The 21,258-nt window shown below is 34.8% G+C and overlaps 1 protein-coding gene across 10 annotated transcripts; it reads left to right on the top strand.

Annotated features, from left to right (window-relative positions):
• The first annotated feature begins 8,429 nt into the window (after positions 1 to 8,429).
• Positions 8,430 to 20,714, top strand: LOC105333626 (mucin-2). 10 transcript variants are annotated; one of them, XM_066085540.1, is made up of 14 exons: positions 8,431 to 8,768; positions 10,077 to 10,094; positions 10,223 to 10,246; positions 10,495 to 10,764; positions 10,873 to 10,923; positions 11,510 to 11,542; positions 12,126 to 12,233; positions 12,584 to 12,631; positions 13,725 to 16,070; positions 17,006 to 17,338; positions 18,103 to 18,942; positions 19,109 to 19,145; positions 19,452 to 19,471; positions 19,877 to 20,714. In XM_066085540.1, exons 1-12 carry the CDS (start codon positions 8,723 to 8,725, stop codon positions 19,117 to 19,119), a joined length of 4,128 nt encoding a protein of 1,375 aa, XP_065941612.1. In that variant the 5' UTR covers positions 8,431 to 8,722; the 3' UTR covers positions 19,120 to 19,145; positions 19,452 to 19,471; positions 19,877 to 20,714. The 10 variants fall into 10 exon arrangements, with proteins under 10 accessions (XP_065941615.1, XP_065941614.1, XP_065941612.1 ...); XM_066085538.1 differs by lacking the exon at positions 19,109 to 19,145; XM_066085539.1 differs by lacking the exon at positions 19,452 to 19,471.
• Positions 20,715 to 21,258: the final 544 nt, after the last annotated feature.

The raw sequence follows: 21,258 nt of genomic DNA, 5'->3' as shown, positions 1-21,258 counted from the left end.
AAAAACTTATTTCAATTCCAAGTTGCAAAGCAAAAAAAAAAGTGAAGAAATACGTTCGCTGATGCTCGATTCAATTTTTGCCCACAATTTGAAATTTCTGCCATGTTTTCTAAGCAGGATATAGTCCATGCAAAATAAACTTCATTACTAATACATAAATGATTTAAATACAAGTTTCAACTTGTCTATAATTATTTTCAACCACAACCATCATAAAGGGGTCTGAAGATTTTCCAATCGAAATCAAGGACTAACGAATCAGATGACAGTTTAATCCCACTGAATGTGGACAGGCTATTCAAATTCTATTCATATCAAGTTAAACAAAATTATTAACAGTTTGATTTAATTGGCGATAACATTCAGAATTCATTTAATATTTCATTAATGCAAATTTTTGCTTTATACACATGTATTTTGTCCATAAACATGCTCCGAAACAAAAAAACAATCAAAAAGACTTTCAGTCTCGTACATTCGTTAAACGATGTCCAATCCTCAACAATACTCTATAACTCCATCTGAGAATGGCTCATACAATAGACTTCGCTTTTATTTCATGTTAGTGTTTCAGTGTTTGAATTACATCATGGACGTGTACGTCTGACGTCATCAAGGACTGGCTCAGCTGTATCGTGAAAAAAAAGAGTTTTACACAAATATTCACGGTAATTTTTTCCATTACGACTCACCTGTACAAACATGCTGTGTTCTATTCTTATAAAATACTAAATGATACCCCACGCAGCCGCGGGAATTACACTTGCCCTACACTTTCCGCCATGATGTCAATTAGTCAACCCGTTTCTGGGCACCTTTCTTTGGAAAGTTCTTTCCATTAATACTAAAAGCGCAGTAATTGTTTAATTTCATTTATAAACCTTTTGTATTAATAGAAGTCTGATCCAAGGTATCTGCCCGCGATGCATGATGAACTCGTCCTACATTGACTTACGCGGCTTTCTTCCCTTGCTTATGACGTCAGTAAGACCCAATCGCCTTATAAAGCTATGTTGTGAATACAAATATTCATGTCATTTTGCAGCATTTAAAAAGAACTATTTTATACAAAAACTTGTATAATTATACAATAATCTACCACGTCAGTATTTTTTCTCTCAAGAAATGAAAACGTGTGCGTTTTTATTTACATGTAATAGCGTGTACATATTCAGTTTCGAGACTGCACGAAGAATAAATGATTTTCTTCATAGATCCACATGCAAGTATAATATAATTTTAATATAAGCATATTTATATGATTTATTTCGATCTTTTTAATGAAATTGACAAATTCAAAATTAGTCTGATCCTTTTTTTCCATTTGCACGTTCATGCAATTCATTAAGATTTTTTTTCTTAACAACTTGTAAGCCTCATTGTGCCTCATTCGCTTTACGATTATATTGTTTGTTTCACTTTCAAATTCACAAATATGTTACCATTTAATTATTTTTAGTCTAAGAGAAATTTCTTCAAATGATGTGTACTTGAATGTGCGGTGTTTTGATTTTAAAACGTGTATGTGCGGTGTTTACTCACAGATCCCTTTATCTCACTTTCTTCCGCAATGTTTTCTTTCGTTTTTTTTATCATTATTGATGCTTGTTCTTAATAAAATCTGTTGATTATCTTCACATTCGTTCACAACTATGTTTATCAAACAACCGATTTATTTTACCGATACATTTCTAAATCCTTAAATGCCATTATATTTCCGCGATCTAATTTAATAAAACGTTAATACACGTGTACACAAAGTATTTTCTAAAGATATTGCTACTTGTATATATCAATAAGTCAGAAATTTATATTATTTCGAAATAAAATTTAAGAATAATTTTGCGGCATTTTATAGCAGCTCTTAAATACAAACTTTGTACACAATGCCTCAAACATTTTCATTGGCCTGCCTTATATACTTTTTTATGTGACAAAATAAATCAAATCAATTTAAATGCTTTAATTCCCTTTAAATGTAGCTCAATCATTATACGTACCGAAGAAGAAAATGATGTTTCTTTTTCAAAAGGATAAGGACAATTCATTAATCAGCTGTTAATGTTAGAGCATTTCTTTCGTTAAATGTCCACTGCAGTACGGGATCTTCATCATGATTTTACTCTAGTGAGAAGCTGATATTAGATTTATTCATTAACGACTAATTAAAACTAAGTCATCTGTAGGCTACTACGAAATCAAATGATCTCATTTGAAAAGAAAGACACGTTCATATATGCAAAAATTACTAAAATTTAATCGATAAACTACTGTAAAATTACACTAGTTTTAAAAATCTTACATCATGTAATTCAACATTTGTTTATACCAAGCTTTATATTCATGAAAGAAAATCATAGTGTTAAAGATCGTTTCATATGACCTTTAAATAGTCAATCCGCGTTCTTGGTTATTACGAAAAGCCTATTGCTTAAAAGCAAAACACAGAGATGCCACATTATGGGATTAATTAGAATTAATATCAGTTTTAAAAATTGAACATGAGCATTTTAAAAGGAAAACGGTTTAGCATCTATGTGCTCTACTTTATCCAAAAAGTAACCAAAATAGAGCACTAAACACATGGATGGCAGAAATGTCATGACTTTTATTAGATAACAATATTTATATTAAGTAAACAAGTGTTTATGGTAAAATAGCACAAAAGGTTTATATAAGTGCAGTCGGACCTGGAAATAACACTATCCGACCGCAAATGTTTTACTGTCAAAATTGTGCCAAATGGATTTCCTAGAAATCCTACCGCCAACTGAGCGGCCGTATTTTGAAAGGAATACCTCAAATAAATGGAGAAAATTACACTTCCTTAACATGTTATATGCCATGCCTGCAGAAATTTTCAAATTTGCCTCCAAATCGGAGACATGCCAAATCGGCAAAATTAAAAATTGTCTTTAAATTGGATACTTGCTAATTCAGAATATCCCAGCATGATGAGAAATATACCAACTCAAAAACAATGTGACTAACCAATTTTTTACCAACTCAACTAAATTTATTCGCTCTACTCCAAATGGACAACCTGCCCACTCTATGAAAAAATGCCAACTCGACAACTACCGGGTATATATTATCAATAATAGCAACTGACAGATTCCGATAAACTCTAACCACTTCCCTCCAAATCAGAGGTCTGACGACTTGGTGTGTACACACTTGTACAATAAAAATACACAATCTGCAATAAATTCAATGACCATGCCAATCCACAAATCAATATGCATGATACTATACCTCAAGTAAACAAAAATTACCCATTAAAGAAGTTAAACCAACTTGCGAAAATGATATATTTATAGGGTAATAAACAAGGGAATTTGTTTGATCCATTTTGAATGAACTGTTTTAACGCATTCTGTAATGTTCTTAAATAATGAAAATTGCTAATTTTGTAAGATGCACCCCATCAGGCAAAATTAAGGTGGGGTGAAAGACTAAAATTTCTAGATATTTAATTGATGCCCCACCATGATTAAGCACAGCTGTTAATGCGTTTTCTCGAAATTTCTGCAGAGATGTTTGAGATAGCATACCTCCAACATTAAGGTACATTTCATGAACTTTTGCAGACCTGACAATGAAATACCTGCTATGTCATTTCCTTCACAATGAAGATTTGGCACTGGGTACTTAACTTGCAATTCTTGGATTGCCGACAAGAGGTTACACCACCGCAGGTCTGAAACACCTTTCCAAATGATACTCATGTCTGTTCTTAAGTTTGTATTGAATTCAGGATCTTGAAAGATATGTTCTCTGGCCCTCTTTACTAGACCCAACAATCCAAATGTATTCTGAAACTTAAATAAGGAACACTGTACATTGTAAATGTTGTAACCCTCTGTCACAATTTGTTGTCCTTATTAAACTAATTCTGGTCTAAGATAACGTTTGTATGCATTAGATTGCCATCTTCCCCTATTCTGTATTTGACTTTCAGGTATACCTGCCAAATACAAATGAGTTGCAGCACCTATTCTAAAGGAATGGGATTTGAATGTTTTTGTATCAACCTGTAAAAACTTATGGCACTTTTGTAAAATGCTAGAAAATTAAAATGATGTTAATGGTTTGGCATTAATATGACAAAAAAGTGGGCCTAATTGGCTTGACCTACACTGCAAGTAAGAGTTAAGAAACTGAAAGCATACATTTGATTCTGGGGATTTTGTGATGGTGATAGTTGTACCACTACCAAACTGATCAGTCTTGGAATATCTTAAAAACAAGTGAATTGTATTTGAATCAATGTATGTATCTGATAACTGCAGTATTTTCTCAACAGAACTGTGCCGAGTCAGTGTTATCTCCCCAACTCTGAACATACCAAAAAAATGCTAGGGAAAAAGCAGCACCAAACAAGTGACTTTCATAGAACGATTTTGTCAAATTAGGTAAAGCGCTCAATATTTTATTCAACATTGAGTATGTAATGGAACTTCTGATATCTTGCGTAGGATTTTGCCGTCTAAAACTTGTCAACATTTTTTGAACAATAAAGGCCTTAACTGTATTATGATACCCATGCAACTGCAAGAAAAAACTCAGGCCTGCTGTTACGTCGAAGAAAAAGGTGTTTTTATACATCCAAGTGCCTAAGAATTTCGCTAGACTGGTTTACATCCGGTTTAATCGCAGTGAATCGAAAGGTAAATTGAAAGGTAAGTTCTGATTGGTCAATAATGAAATAAATTCTTTAATTTCTTATCGATATTTGTCAATCTTCTTCATTATTCTCGCATTTCATTGTTGAAAGGCCAAACTACCCAGTATCTATATGCATAACTCCTTTCAAACATTTGATACATACTCACCATAAATTGTTATCAGTTTCGCCACCTTATTGACGAGCAGATTTATTTTATTATTAACCAATCAGAACTTATTTTTCGATTCACTGCGATTAAACCGGATGTAAACCAGTCTAGCGAAATTCTTAGGCACTTGGATGTATAAAAACACCTTTTTCTTCCACGTAACAGCATTTGAGCGGAACGAATGTATACATATGTCGTAAGTAAAGTATACTTGAACGATTTATCGCGAAATTTCGTTTGAGGAACGCCCAGACTTCGTCAAACCCGATTTCGCCCCCAAAAGAGTGTCCTACCCTTACTTTTTTATACATGCACATGCAATATATTTACAATAACTTCCAGGGCCCGTGATATTTATCGAGTCACATGCTCGAGGTGAATATTGTAAATCAGTTTTAAAGTAGCTTATTCAATGTATTGATATAAAAACAACCCAGCAACAATAGTTTTCTCATATGATACAGTGAAAAATAGATTCCAGACTTATAGAATTGAGTGTTATCAAACGAGAAAAACTTCCATCATCTTTAAGTAGTTTCAAGTTTTTGTAAGTCAGGTAAAAGTCATAACCGAACACAGTGAGAAACGCAAAATTTCATTGGATGACTGGAATGATAAAATAAATCCAATGTTACATTCGCCTAGTAGATCCCGTACAAGTGAATATAACGTTAAATCATTTCTAGATTGTTGGAAACGGATATCAGCCAATCAGATGCCAGAAACCAATTAGTTATCTAACTACAACATAATGGTTATAAGTCACATAAATCCTAACCGCCATGTTGGATTATCATCAATGGTTTTTTTCATTGACGCCATTTTAAACTAAACCGCCAAACCGATCATCTACAAACAACTTATAGCGATCAATAGTGTACATGTACTTTCGATTATGTCCTGGAGATGAACAAGTCTAGAGATTAAGATTATCGACATTTCCATTCATCATACTAATTGTACATGTGTTTAACGATTATTTTACAACAGAGTATTACCTAATCTACCGTTACATGCAATTTTTCACAATGTATGATTTCTGTGTAAATTGTATTTTTTAAAATTGGGATCTTGATACATGTAATAGTTATTTATTAGTGATATTTTATCATACATTGAATGATATTGTTTTAAAGTTTTATTTAAAAATCAGAAGTCAAAACTGGAGTCGAGATTATTCCAAATATCATCTGACTAAAATGATGAAATAAATCCAATGTATTACATTCACCAAGTAGATCCCGTACAAGTGACGTTTTTAAATCATTTCTAGATTGTTGGAAACGGATATCAGCCAATCAGAAAGCTAGCAATCAATCATATCATAACGTATAATAGATCTATATAAAGGATTCTAAACTCGTGCCCAAGTCAAACTGAATATTTGTTCAATAAAAATTTGTTCAAATCAAACCATATATATATATATATAACAAATAGAAAGAGATTTGTACTACATGTATATAAGATAGAGTGTACATAAATTTCTACTGGTGATTTATACTAGTATTTGAATATGCTTTGTATTTGATTTTTAATGTCTTTGTACGATTCAAAGGACAGTGTCCATTCCCATTTTATACATTTAAACATTCTGGAAAAAAGAGTCCTTTATAAAAAAATATTTAAATTAGATTACATTTTCAAATAGGTATTGTCGATCTTTAGTTTAATGCATGTAGAATGATAATTAAAACACTTTATCATCTGATGAATAAACCGACCATGCATTCAGTCTCCTTATGGAGATTTGAATGAACAAAATATATAATAGCGGTAATTTATTGTACCTATCCATATAAAAATTCTACATGCACATTATAAATACCAATAGTACAATACCTAACAATGGACTTCATTAAAATCAGGTGCTTTGAACCTTGGCATCATCCTATAACAACAAATCATGCCTTCAAAATTTTGATTAATGTCCGCGAGCCGCTCGTAAACCTTCAGATGCCAGAGAGCAATTAGTTATCTAACTACAACTTAATGGTTAAAGCAGCTGCATCATAAGTCACATAAATCCCAACCGCCATGTTGAATTGTCATTAGAATAGTCATGTGATGCCATTTTAAACCAACCCGCCAAACCGATCATCTAGAAACAACTCATAGCGATCAATAAAGTATTTTCGATTATGTCCTGGAGATGAACAAGTCTAGAGATTAAGATTATCAACATTTCCATTTATAATACTAATTGTACATGTATTTAACGATAATTTTACAACAGCGTTTTACCTAAATCTACCGTTACAAACAGGTTTTTGCAATGTATGAATTTCTGTGTAAATTGTATTTTTTAAAATTGTGATACGTGCAATAGTTATCTATTAGTGACATTTTAATATATTTTGAATAATATTGTTTTAAAGTTTTATTTAAAAAACAGAAGTCAAAACTAGAATTGGGATTTATTCAAATATCGTCTGATTCTTTTTGTAATATTGACCAATTAATGATAAGAAATTAAATTAATATAACATAAAACTCAGCACAACTTTGATAAGCAATGTATTTAATTCATCATTTCAATAATTTTCTTTAATACAACAAAAATGTAAACGATATCAGTCAGTGTTACATTATTTAATGTATTTCTTGACCATATTATTTTTCTTTTATTTGTTTTCACTTGTTCAAATTTTTACTATGGTTAACTCTTGTGCGCATTGCAAATCAATTTCGTATAACCTCTGTCAAGTTATACAAAATGTTTTGACCGTAATTTTAGCATTTTTGTGCAATAAATTTTTTTAGTAAAAAACATGAACCGGTAAATAGAAAAAGTAAGAGTTTGAAAAAATTCAAACAAAAAAAACTTGAAATTTGCAGCAGACAATACATTTTCCCCAGTAAACCAGATTATAGTGGAAGTAAAACAATGAATAAATGTGCAATTTTTATTTGATGAATAAGTTGGGAGCGGGAATCCAGGAAGAAGTAAGCGCGCACAACGGATTGCGTAAATAAACCACGATCTTGTGACAAATTGACATCTATTGTACGTGTACTGGACAGGCCGAGTCATTACTCTGGATTAGTGGAGCAAATTATTCCGGATTTCCTCATAATTGTATCTGTGTAATGATAAAAACGAACATTTTTTGAAGTTCATACCGAAAACAAAACTTCAGGGTTTTTTTCTTAAGAGGATAAATTCAAATTAGAAGTTATAAAAATACCACTTTTTTTTGGTATCATATTTTTAATTTTGTCATCTTGACACACTGATGGTTTATGTTACCCTTTGAACTATTTCAGCCGGATATTTCTATCAAAACTTTATAGTTCAAAGGTTATCCTGTCTTAGATTTGTTCTAAGCGATGCATCATTTTCAGGCATTACCATACGTCATTATGTCTCCGCGGAAATGTACTCTTGTTAAACATTGATTCACATGTTGGCCTGTCCAGAAAACACAGAAAACAATCACACCCAAAAATCAGATATTAAACACACACACAAATTGTCATTATGTAAACAAAAGTGTTTCTGCACTGCAGCTAACAAGAGTTCTGACGACACGCCTTCAAGACAATAGGTGGCGATGTATAGGGGCCTACGGACACAATAAACGTCACAATAGACAGTGCGACCGCGCCGTCAAAACTGTCCAAGGGCTGAAATTTCTACCACTGCATAGCTGCAATATCACACGACCCACAGTGAATCTGCTATACCGTTATCAATGGGGCACATTGTCTTACAAAGCCTGATTAATGCCTGTGATTAGTCCATTTTAGTTGTCATGAAGAAACCGGTACAGACAGATTGTTACGCGTAGGCTGCAGCCGAGCTTCTGTCAATATTTTTATTACTTCATAAAAATTGAAAAAATTTTGAAAACCGATGAACTTTCCTTAATTACTTCGCAAAAATGGCCGGACTTTGGATATATCTTTTAGGACTACTTCTGTGTTTTGGTAAGTATAGCGCATTTTCTTATTTATATAAAGCTTTTAAATATGAGAAAAGACTTTGCTTTACATTTTTAATAATAGGACTTAAGTCAAACAAAACTGAATTGATGGTTTGTGACAAAATACATTGTATTGGAAAGCTTATCTTGTAAGAGTTATATCTTAATATCTATTTTTTGCCCGTTCTTTGCATGATGCCTAATTAACGTTTCTATAAACTAAAGTTGTATATGAATAGAAAATACAGGACAGCGAATCTTTTAACAAAGCTGCGTCTAATACCATTAATCGTTAGAATTAAAATTGCATTATTTACTTTTTATATATAAATTATTTGGAGCATTCAGAAGGAAATAACAGGATAATTTCGCTTATTTATTCAGCGTATTGGAATTGATAGCAATGTCGGTAGAAAGAAAAAAGCAAATAAAGTTATTGAGTGATAATATACAACACGGAAAACCAGACCGCAATCCTGGTAAGATGTTTGCTGACATAATCTTATGGCGGGCTTTGATGGTTTTTTGGGGTTGACCATACTTAAAGACCCAAATAACACGCACACATCTGGGTAACTTTTGGTCTTATAGTCACGAAGCTTGGTCAGTGACACGATAATGGACGATGAATGGAAACAGAGGGTCTGACAAATATGAGCCGGTTGTCCTGCAATGACTGTAAACTAGACGAATGCGTAAAAAGGCGGTGATATTATGTGCAATGAAATACTTTATGACATTTCAATGCCATTTTTTTTTAATTGGTCAGTCTGGATTTCATTCATATTGAGGGATTGCTGAAATCTCTCTGTTATTCTGTTACAAAGCCCGTCAGAATCTCGTTTTATAATACCAATTCAGAAGGGAAGGTTCCCAAAATGATAAAGGAATACGGGGAAGGTTCCCCAGATGTAGGAGGAATACACATAAGTTGTGCAAGAAAGGTAGCTGGCATTCCCGTACTTACCTGTCCAAAGGTATATAAAGCACTAGGTGGATATTGGCCTTCTGGATGCAAGTTGTAGGAGTTGATGGTCATAAACATATCTCGGCTTATTGCTCTTTGTTCATTTGAACTTTCCTGATGAATAATAAACGTCATGTGTTTCTCCATACAAGGCCGGATCCAAGCGTGCGTTAAAAGACATACATTATCATAAAGATCAAATACAAGCTTTTCCTGATTTCTTGACGAGGCTACAACTTTAAGCTTCAATATCTCCATTCCTTTTATTTTCCCCTATAATTCCTGTATTTATTGCTAAACATCTGAAACACTTTATTAACTTCAATTTCAAAAATTATATTGCAGATTACACAGTAGCGAATCGTGAGTATTTTTTATCTTACATACTAGAATACATACCATTAAATATATGTTACTCGCCGAACAAAGATATATTATTAGTTTTATATAGACAAAACCCTAATATTTTCTTTGTTTCCGTTATATTTCAGATTTATCTCGGAACAGAACACTAAGTAAGTTTCCGATACATAATCCGTAATATTTTCGTTAAAAGGGTTTGATTGCTGATATATGATATAGCAAAATATTTCAATTTCAAAGCTTAAATATTTGAATTTTTAAAATCTATGATAGTTTATAGCTAAACAAATCATATAAAAAAAAATATAAGGAAGATCTAATGGTTCATTTGTTGATCACGCAGCTTTCTGAGCCATGTTTCCGTCGAATAAACGTTAACCCCTATTCTTCTGTTTTATAGCAAGAGACCAGTTAATGCGAAGACGAACGACACTCTCAGGTATACCAAATGGTAACAATGCAGCACCCCAAATGGGTAGGGGCCCTCTCAGTGGCGGCAGAGCGGGGAATCCGGCGGGTGGGGGCCTCACAGACCCCAGAACGGGGGCCACGGGCCTCTCACAGAGAGATATAGATAGGGTCATACTAACACCGGTCCAAGATGGCGCCGTCAGATCCCTTAGGAATATGTTAAGTACGAGAAGAGGGCGTGGGAATCCAAGGCTTATTGGTATACCGTTATTATAATTAGTTATGATATTTTTTTGCCAATAGTTTTCCTCTTTAATAATGAGTAAGAATTAGAGAGATGTCTTAACAAAGCTAACTTTGATTACAGGGTTTCTCATCCCCCGAAGAGATGGAAGGACCCAGCTTCGACTGATGAGGGGTAAGTTTGACATGGACATCATCTGGGCCCGCAAAGCCAAACCCTCTTATACACGACATACACTGTATAGCTTGAACAATATAGATATATAACGAATAGTAGTTTCTATAATCATAGAGCAGCGCTTATATGTTTACATGCATATGTATCTCGCAGCCTTTTGATACATATTATAACTGTGTTAATCGGTGCAATTTTCTGAAATCGTTTGCGCATTCTTACGTAGCGTTTTATTACCGGTATATATATTATATTGGTAAATCAACGTAAATCAACTAGCCAATTCTAACTTGTTTAATATTTAATTAATCATATGCTGCATAGATATCTATTATGAGGACTTATATATACATGTTGTACCCTTTGCTAAATCTGACGTAGATTCCTGTGCAATTAACAATATATTTGCTGGAAAAAAACCCACTTTAAAAAGAATTTTAAAACAAATTAGTCGTAGTTGCAATGACAGCATGTCAATTAGCTTAGTTCCAATATTAGGACAGTATAGCCTAGATATACACATTATAACCCACAACCCTAAACTGACCCGCATGTTATTTTGATAACACTGGAATTTCTATTATAGGAGCGGAACGGTTCTTACGAAACGGCAGAGGAGGTAATTTCACAGCATTGGAGATGGCACATGGTGTAGCTTTAGATAACTGTGTTTACGATTAATAATATGGCTACCGAACTTCATCACCATAAAAGACAGACTTTTATCACACAAAAACCAAAAATATTCTGGATAAAGATAATTTTATTATCATAATGAAAAAAAAAAATAATTTCATGGCCATCGTGACAAAAATGATTAATTTGCCACAGGAGGCCTAGTAAAACTTTGATGATGTAAATAAGAATAACATCAATTGTAGGACATGGAATATTATCACGGTACGGTAATCAAGACTGATTTATTTTTGCAATACCAATTGTCATTATTTTTTAAAAAGCTATCTCTTGCACATAACTTTTAGTTTGCAGAATTATTCCTTTATAAAGTAAGACTATTGAATATTTTCTACACCTCTAGTGAAAAGATATTTTGACCTTTTTTGACAAAATTAAAAAAAACACATTAAAAATAACATTAACATCGGTGAAATTTGTTTCCAATGTTTCATCTTTTGAAAAATAAATGATTACTAATGTTAACAAGATGGCGCCCTCTGACAAAATATTGTGTATCTTGACAGACAACAGTGGTAACCGAGTCAATGTGAATGAACTGCCCTTCAACATCAGGACAATTGTGGCTGCTGCCAGGAGAGCCAACCTTCTGCCATCAAGGAATGGAACAAGAGGTAATTCTTGAATGAAATGTACTCAAATCATCACAAAACCGTATTAATGTAACATTGATTTCTCTCTGAATCTGCTTTATCAAGACTGCAACGGATTGAAGAGATTTGAAGAATAAATATGATGCTTAAACAAGCATAATGCATTTTGCCTTGAAAGAGAATGTATTTGTCATTATCCAAAACTAAGAACACCGTTCGGGCAATCAATTTTTGCCATACAAATGCACTTTATTACCAATTAGAACATCTTGTAAAAAAAATCAGATAGATGCCTAATGTATTCGATCAACATATTTTATCAACACATTCTGAACAAAATGGGAATCAAAGTTTGTACCGTTTTTGTTTAGTCCGGAATAGAACTCCTCCAATAGTTGTTCTCCGGTCCCCAAACCAAGGTAAGGCCAGGTTTTTGTGGTCGCATTGTGGATTAAAACAATGTTCAAACCTGTATTATGATGTTGGTGAATTGAAATATTTATACATGTATCTATATAGGGAAAATGGTGTCCATTTCATAGATGATTATTACCATGTTGCATGGCAAGGTGTAAATTCTTTAAGTATTGAAAAAAATGTCAAAATACACATATTATAGAGTAATGGTATAGTTTTCTAAGAAACACATCACATAAATGAATTTTATTTCAATATATAAGAAAAACGACGTATCGTAAATTTGCCAATATGTTATATAATTGCATAAAAAATGAAAACTCAGGATGAAAATAAGGTAGATTGTTTAAAAAATTTTAGGCAAATTTGTGAGATACTATGCACATATGCTTTATGCACACCAAGTTAGAAAAGTTATAGAGAAAAAAACAATATCCAGCTGAATACAGTTATTGTTGTTAAACCAGCACTGATTTGTATATTGAGGCACACTTTTCAAACCCAGTATCTGATTTTCTTAAATAAACAGCAGTTAAAAGTTTGAATTAATTCCTAGATGAAAAATACATGTACGTTGCATAAAAACAACAATCCAAAATAGCAAAAATTTTGCGCGCCAAGAACGACAACTCAAGCAAACGCCGGTTCAGTCTAAAAGAAAAATTAGCCATCAGTAAACTAACACTGTTCTATTACTTACTTACTGTATGCATGAGATGTCCATTCAGATACAAACATATGTACATGTATCATGGTATCTTAGTTCATAATTCATGCTTGCAAAATAGAAAAAAAATAAAATCTATTATTTTTGATATTGAAGTATGAAATTAATCAACATGTTAAATGTTATCATAAGCATGCAAGAATGCAAAATTCTGTATCGCTGAGTATTATTCGTGTCAAAATATATCTGCATGCAAGCATGCTCTGACTGGTAATGGTATCTGAAAATCAGATTATCATTGATGTTGAAAACTTTCACTTTTTGCATTGTGTTTGACATATTGGTATATATCAACATAATAAACAATTCTCCAAAGTTTCAAACATACGAGTTAAAGTACAAAATACCAACAAATGCTTTGCTTCTAGGATTCCAGCAGTCGAGGCGGATTGCCACCGTTGGAGGTTTCGCAGGACAAGGGGGAGGACCAAACGCCCAACCAAATGCCGACTCGGCGGACTCTGGTGGTGGCGAAACCATTAAACAAAGAACCGTCAACATCGAGGTCAACGTACAAAGCCCAGATGCGCCTGCAACGGGCGCCACTCCCCAAGGCCAAAACCCGAATGCTGCAAATCCAGGAATGATGAACCCAGCGTTAATGAATAATCAACAATCAAGATTTATGAACAACATGGGACCAGGTGCAGGCTTTAATCCTATGTTTAACGAAATACAACAACCAGGAATGAATTCAAGAAATGGCTTCAACGGATTCAACCGTCCCGGCCCTGTTAACAACAACAATAATAGAAATAATAACAGACCAGCTGACGATTCAAGTTCAAGTTCAAAATCGTCAAATTCAGGTGGTGGAAACATCAACATCGGACTTGGGATCGGTGTTGGGTCATCATCTCCAGTGGTACCCCCAAAACCAGCCTCTACAAGAACACCAGCGTCTCCGCAGTTTGGCGGTGGCCGTGGAACGATGAACGGGGCTCAAAATGTGCAGCCAACACCACCAGATCCATTTCAACAACAGAGAGGGATAAATGCATTCGACCAATCAGGTTTCCCAGGAATGCCCCAAACTGGGTTTCCGCCAAACGACCAATCAGGCTTTCCATCCAACACTCAAATTAGTTTTCCCTCCAATCCACAAACTGGATTCCCTCCTAGCAACCAATTTCAGCCGAATGCAAATAACCCCCAAGCCCCTACCCTTCAACGGTTTGACCAACAGCCCCCTGCTATATCAGGATCAATGCCCGCAAGCAATTCTATGCCCTGGAATACATTTCAATCAAATGCTGGAAACTTTGGACAAGACACAGGTTCATTAGCAAACACTAATACTCTAATAAACAGTAACCAAAATGTTTTTGCTAACAATATGCAGCGCTCAAATGTTAATGGCATGCAAATTCTGAGAAATATACCTCAGCAAGCAAACGGTATAGCGCAAACTCGATTTAATATGATGCAGCCGCCTCAGCAATTTAACAATCTTGCTTCTAACCAGAATTTTGCTAATTCTCCAGTGCTTACATCCCAGACCTCGCCTGGAGGAATAGGTTCGGCAGCCGGTGCTGGTGGTTTCGATCCAACACTGCAAAATACAAATCTTCCAAATAGTGGAAATGCATTTCAGCAAGGCTCTTTCGCAAGTGAACCTACGATTGGTGAACCAATGATAATCGATAATGGTGGAAGAACAACCGTCGTGGTGGACAACATTACTTTTACAGGGCTCCTACCACCCGGGCCACCCGTACTAAAAACACAAGTTATCAACGGAAAGGGATCTGTGCACATAAACCCCTTAGTGTCGTCGGAGAGGGCTGCCAATTCATTTGGCAGAAACTTTCCTCCACAGTTACATTTCACAAATCCAAATGACATAAATTCCATCAATCAGAACATTCTTATGAATGCAAACAGCAACCAGCTATTTCAAAATCAGAATATTCTTGGACTCCCAGGAACACAAGGTACTAAAAGCCCAGTTGAACCACAAATGAACCAAGATACCTCGTTTGGAACTCCATCAATATTTGTAAACACCTCTGGTCTGATTAACCTCACCCAATCTGCGGGGAATGCCAATGTGGCATGGGCTTCCAATAACTCTGCCAATTTAGTATCTAATGCTACTAACCAACCACAAATGATAGATATATCTATTCCTCTCAATACTAACTCAATGTCAGCCCCTCAATCTAACATCCCGGTAGATACATTAGCGGTTAATGGAGGTCAGGTTTCTTCAGTTGATATGCTCCCAACTGTTTCGACCGAAGCACCAGGACTGTTGAATATGGTAACATCACACTCAGTCGGACTGGATCCATTTGGAAGTAATTCAATCCCGGGGGTTCATGCCAGCTCTCACATTCCACCCATTCTGATGACATCCACTTTGCCAAGCCTAAACTTGCAGAGTTTATCCACAACAGTGTCTCCACAAATTCTGGCCCATGATCCACAGCTGCATGTTGTTGAGAACATTCCACAGAACCCTGCTGAGGTCCCGCAGTTGATCCGAAATGTGACACAGTCTGCAAGTCAAACACCTAACAATGCATTCCAGACACAAATACTAACAAGTAGCAATGTTCAAAACCCTGCTATGGCATTTAATAACCCGCAGCAGCTGTTAGAGATGCAGCGCCAACAACAAATTCTACAAATGCACCGACTGGCACTTTTAAAAAGAAGAGAAGAACAATTAAATACTTTGAGAAAGCAATTGCTTCACATGGAACTCAAAGGTAAGAGCATGAAAACACGTATTTAACTTATTTCTGGACCACTTTAATTACAATATTGATTCACGGTATCCTTATAATAGATAACAAAGTTTTGTATTAGCTTGAAAGAAATTATACAGTATTGATTAATTAGTTGATTAACCCACGTCAGCTTGAATATCTAATGACATTGATATAAATCATCCGTATATATATGTACGTGTATAGTTAGTCAGACATGAAAATTACCGGGGAAAATGTTAATGTCACGATCTGTGAATATTTATGGGGAGCGTTTGTGTGCTGACCCGTATAATCATTGTCAAACGACTCCTCCGCCATAAACCTAGTCCGTCCTGGACGACACTCGAAAGACGTCCAGATATATTCATCGCCGGTCAATTTTTTGCATTTTCTGTCAAAAAGGGGGTATTTAGGAATTATTCATAAAACATGCGAGTCTAATTGTCTATAAATGTAATGATAAACACCAGTTCGATTGTTGTTCACTTCCTACAAAAATGAGCTAAACATATTATTACTGCTACATATATTCTGACCTGACCCTTTTCTTTTTTCTCCTTGTTGGGCACATTTAGTTCATCACCAGTCTTCCGGGTTAATAATTTTCTAATATTTTCTCGTAGTTTCTTTTTTCCTAATGGTTCTTTATTAATTTGTACATCAGCAGTATACAGCAAAGTAAAGAACGTTCTTTTCGTTGCAACTTTTAGAAACCTGCTTAAAAAAACCTCGCATTTCCACCCAGTTGTAATGATTACTAGTATGCATTAATATCCTTAAAATTAAAGCTGCAGATTCAGCAATTTAAAACACAATTTCTATAAAAGACAGTTTGACTTGTTTCGTCCATGACAAGACTTTATTAAAAGTTTTTTTAAAATTCAAATAAAAATGAAAGTCGTGAAATAAATCTCTCGTTGTAAATATTTAAGGGAATCAAAGACAACCAGTCCAGCGAAATCCCCTGACAGCAGAGACCACCAAGGACCTCCGGATTCTGAAAAACATCAAACCAGGCGCCAAGGCACCGCAGACCACCGCCACATCAGCTGTGGCGTTCATGAACGTAGACTCCCTGCGATCTCTAATCGAGGAGGTCTTGCATGGTTTCTTCAAAAAGCAAAAGCTGAATCCGACTGGCTTACCTCAGCCAACAGTTAGCCAGAGCATCCCAACGTCCATTGATGTGGTCAACAGCAACGTACTTGGACCAGCACAGACCCTCACAAAGCAGCTTAATCTGTTACAGCTCAACATGTCCGCAGGTACGAACAACTTTTTACGATTTTAAATTCAACATTTACAATATACACTTGAATCTGAAATATGTGAACTACTTTAAGACCATTTTTTCGCGTCAGTTGTCCAAATTTAAATTTCATGTACCATTTTTTCTAATTACGATTTGTCACCTAGACATAAATTTAACGATGGTCCTTTTTATAATTATTGTACTTTTTTACCTAGTTTTACCTTAGAATGTTCAGGTAGGTTGTGTTGTAACAATGTACTCAAATATAATCAATTACATTTTGTAATCGGATGTAAAAATACATGTTACGAGTTACGTCGTGGTATTTTATCTCCTCTTAAACATATCTTATGACTTAAGAAGAATTTCAAACGTAAAGGAACCTTTTTTAAATTTGTTATATAAACTGTCAATTTGGCATTACTATTCATCACTGATTGAAATAAAATCGTTTTGGGTTTTTTTTCCTGAAAATCATATAAGTATTGTAATTAGAATATTGTTCACGTTTACTTTTCACAAAACTTTTTTGGAACTATGCAAATTTAATTGGTAGCTGTAAATACAAAAACGACTCACCGCGTTGTTGCCTGTTACTTCTATTTTAGTTTATCACATTGCATGCTAAAATGTGTGATAATATTTTAATCCGGTTTAGTAATATTCATCTTTCATATCTAGATTCTATTCTCTTGCTATGGCCTCTCAATCGCAGAATAATATCCCTCGTATATGCATTCATCTTTATGATTTTCGCAATTATTTCACACATTGCAGTTCAATTAAGCACATCACCGCCAGGAATGCCTTTAACGACAAGATTTAACAGTCTGTTCACCAGTACTGTATCACCGATAGTTACATTCAAAAACGGGGCGGTACCCAGTGTACTTCCCACAGAACCTACGCCTCCTGTAGTTACAGACCCTAGCGCCACACCCGTGACTGACCCACACCCAGTACCCGTGACTGACCCAAATCCTGTCCCCGTTACCGATCCTACTGCAGCCTACGTTACTGACGTCACTGGCCCTAGTGTCACTACCGTCACTACTGGTGGCCCAAGCCTAGTCCCTGTCACTGAGCCAAGTGTGGTCCTGGTAACCGATCCAAACACTCATGTCGTAACGGATCCTAGTATACACCACCCCGCTGATGTTCCAGTTATTGCGGTAACGGGGGTTCCTGTAACTGATAGGTTACCTACTGGTGTTTTCTCAACAACTTTGCCCCCATCTACAACACATCTCTCATCATCATCATCATTACCAGTCATAATGGACAGTGTAGGAAACAGTGTGGGACAGCCAAGTCTCTCCGGACAAAAACGGAATATTTTTCCCGGAGGGATAGCCGTGCATCCTGAGCTGTCCATGTTACAAATGGCCCACGTTAGAACTGTTCCCCAAACCTCGCCATCAGATCTGCGATGGGGGCTAAACCTACGCCATAGGGGAGTACAGCTGCCCGGAAGAGCGAGGGGCATCGTCTCTAGTATTCCGGAAATGGTCGGAGGAGGTTTATCAAGTACCAACGCCAGGGTTATCACTCATCAACACAGACCATTAGATAGATCAAATTTCAATTTACAATTAAATCGCCGTATGCAGGATATAGGTAAATAACATTTATAATTTATCAATAGAGAAAAGTAAAAAAAAAAAGAAAGAAAAAAAGATGAAAAGGGAAAAATTCTTTTGAGCAGTTATATGGATCGATTTCAAAATCACTATTTGTTTAAATATCGTGACAAGTTTTTGTACGTATTTATGATTGTTAACAGTCAAACGTTAACGGTTTATCCTGATGCAGCAACACTGGTATGTAGATACCCGCCGGAATACTAAGACTGACCTTAACACATCGGAAAATTTAGCAGCTTCACTCACAAAACTTACATACATGTTTTAATGTAACACACTGTTGTTTTCAACTCGATGAAAATATTGTTTAATTAAAAAATACACTTAGTTATTTGAAAGTGAAAAAAAACCATGATATTTAATTTAAAATTGAAAATACTCAAAACGGTTTATTAAAATTCGGACTGAATTTTGCTAAACAGTTTAAGTTTGATTTTTTTATTTTTATTTTCACGGTATCTATCCATGATTTTATTTTTCCAGTTTTTGACTAAGGGAGCAAGGTAAACCCCTCCCGGGAGTTCAGATTACGGCAGTTTATTCCTGTCAATATATTCTATTTCCCCCTGCACCCTGCCAGCTATGTTTTAGACAGAGCTTCACCCTCATTGTCTCTGCACATTTGTTTTGCTTTGTGTGTCTGTTTTTGAATTATGTAGCGATATAGCCAGTAGCTTTATGTCTACTAACATTACTTGAAAATAATTCATTGAAATAAAAAATATACACAGTGGCAAAGTTTGTGTTAAAAGTTAGAATAATACACAGTTTTAAAAATAAACAATATAAAGATTTTGTAAGTGAATTTTTTTATCTTAAAGATTAATCTTTTTCTGTTTATTTCAATATTTGAATTATATCAAGTAGTTCCATATTTACATTAAAATTCAATTAACTAATCATTGCAGCAATGACACCAAACGTTAACGTACCCGTCAGGCAGCCAGGTGGAGTTCCGGTCTTCCCAATGATGTAGTTCCGGTCCAGAAAAGTCACAGCACCACCTGAATCTGCTCCTGCAAAGAGTACAACCCAAGACATCAGAAGATTATGACGCATGGCAAACTGCTCTGTAAACGTCTCTAAATATTTGCCATTAGACGAGCCATCCTCCATTTCCGATAGTGCGTGTGGTCGGTCTGTAATTCTCAAAGTGAAGCGACACTTTAAAAGTGGGACGTTAAATTGATACTACAATAAAACAACCGCTCTTTCATCATCATCGTTGTCATCTAAATCATAACATCACAGCAGTTTAGGAATTTCGTTATCAGTCGGCTTGCGATGTATATGTACGTACAATGTACACGAATGAAGTTGGTTTCACTGATCAGGAAAACACGATCAATCAGGACTACAATTTTAATAGTAGCATGTTTACATCGTAACTTAGCCCTATGACCATAGGGCCTTGTTCGTATCGAACTTTTAAGTAGAAAAGGTCTATGTTGGTAAAATAATACTGTCAATGATCAAAAGTAATATCAGAAAACTATTTATTTATAACTATTTATTATTTATCTTCGTCTCCTGTCCCTTTGACGCGTCCAATGTGATTATACATTTTAATTTAAGCAATCTTAATGTGTTATACTGATAGACTCTTGTCGTCTTTCCCTCTTTCTAGAATTGTATATAAAACTGGGGAAAGTTCTCTTCTTAATATTCGTAATATTTATTTTTTTGACACATTTGAATTTCCTGTATGTGATTATATAAATATCTTGATATAAAACATTTAAAATAGCTCATAGTTGTTTTATCTTTACCGCATATGTTTTTGCACATTTTACCAGTAAAATAGTGCACATGATTTCTATGATGTTCGTTTCTACCCGCTTGTCCTTTTGTTTTCCAAATGCATCTGTTCTGCTGCATACTTTGAACTAAGGTGCTCTGTTCTCGTTTTTCATTAGTTTACTGTTTCTAGGCCGCTGGAGCTTCTGTTTTATGTAATAAACTGCTGTAATGAAGATAGATAATAATAGACAGTTTACTTTAAAATTATAATAATAAACCTCAGTGAAAATTCCATTACTTTGGTATTCATAGCCACTAGACCAAAATTAAAGTTAGGTTGACGCAGTATATAACCCTAATCCATAAAACAACCTTTTTAAAGGAAAAAACTATACATTTTTGTTTTGTAAATTACTTTGATTTGCGTATTGATAATTTTTGCTGAAATGCCAAAAATGGCTTCTTTGTTCAACTGCTTCGGTTCTTTTTCTGCAATAATTATCTTTTTTATTAACAGCGACTGAATTAAAATTATTAATTTTTTGTCTTA

This window comes from Magallana gigas, chromosome 5, assembly GCF_963853765.1.
Source record: "Magallana gigas chromosome 5, xbMagGiga1.1, whole genome shotgun sequence".
Taxonomy (NCBI): Eukaryota; Metazoa; Mollusca; class Bivalvia; order Ostreida; family Ostreidae; genus Magallana; species Magallana gigas.
Note: the sequence above shows the minus strand (reverse complement) of the source record. Positions and strands in the feature narration are given on the sequence as shown.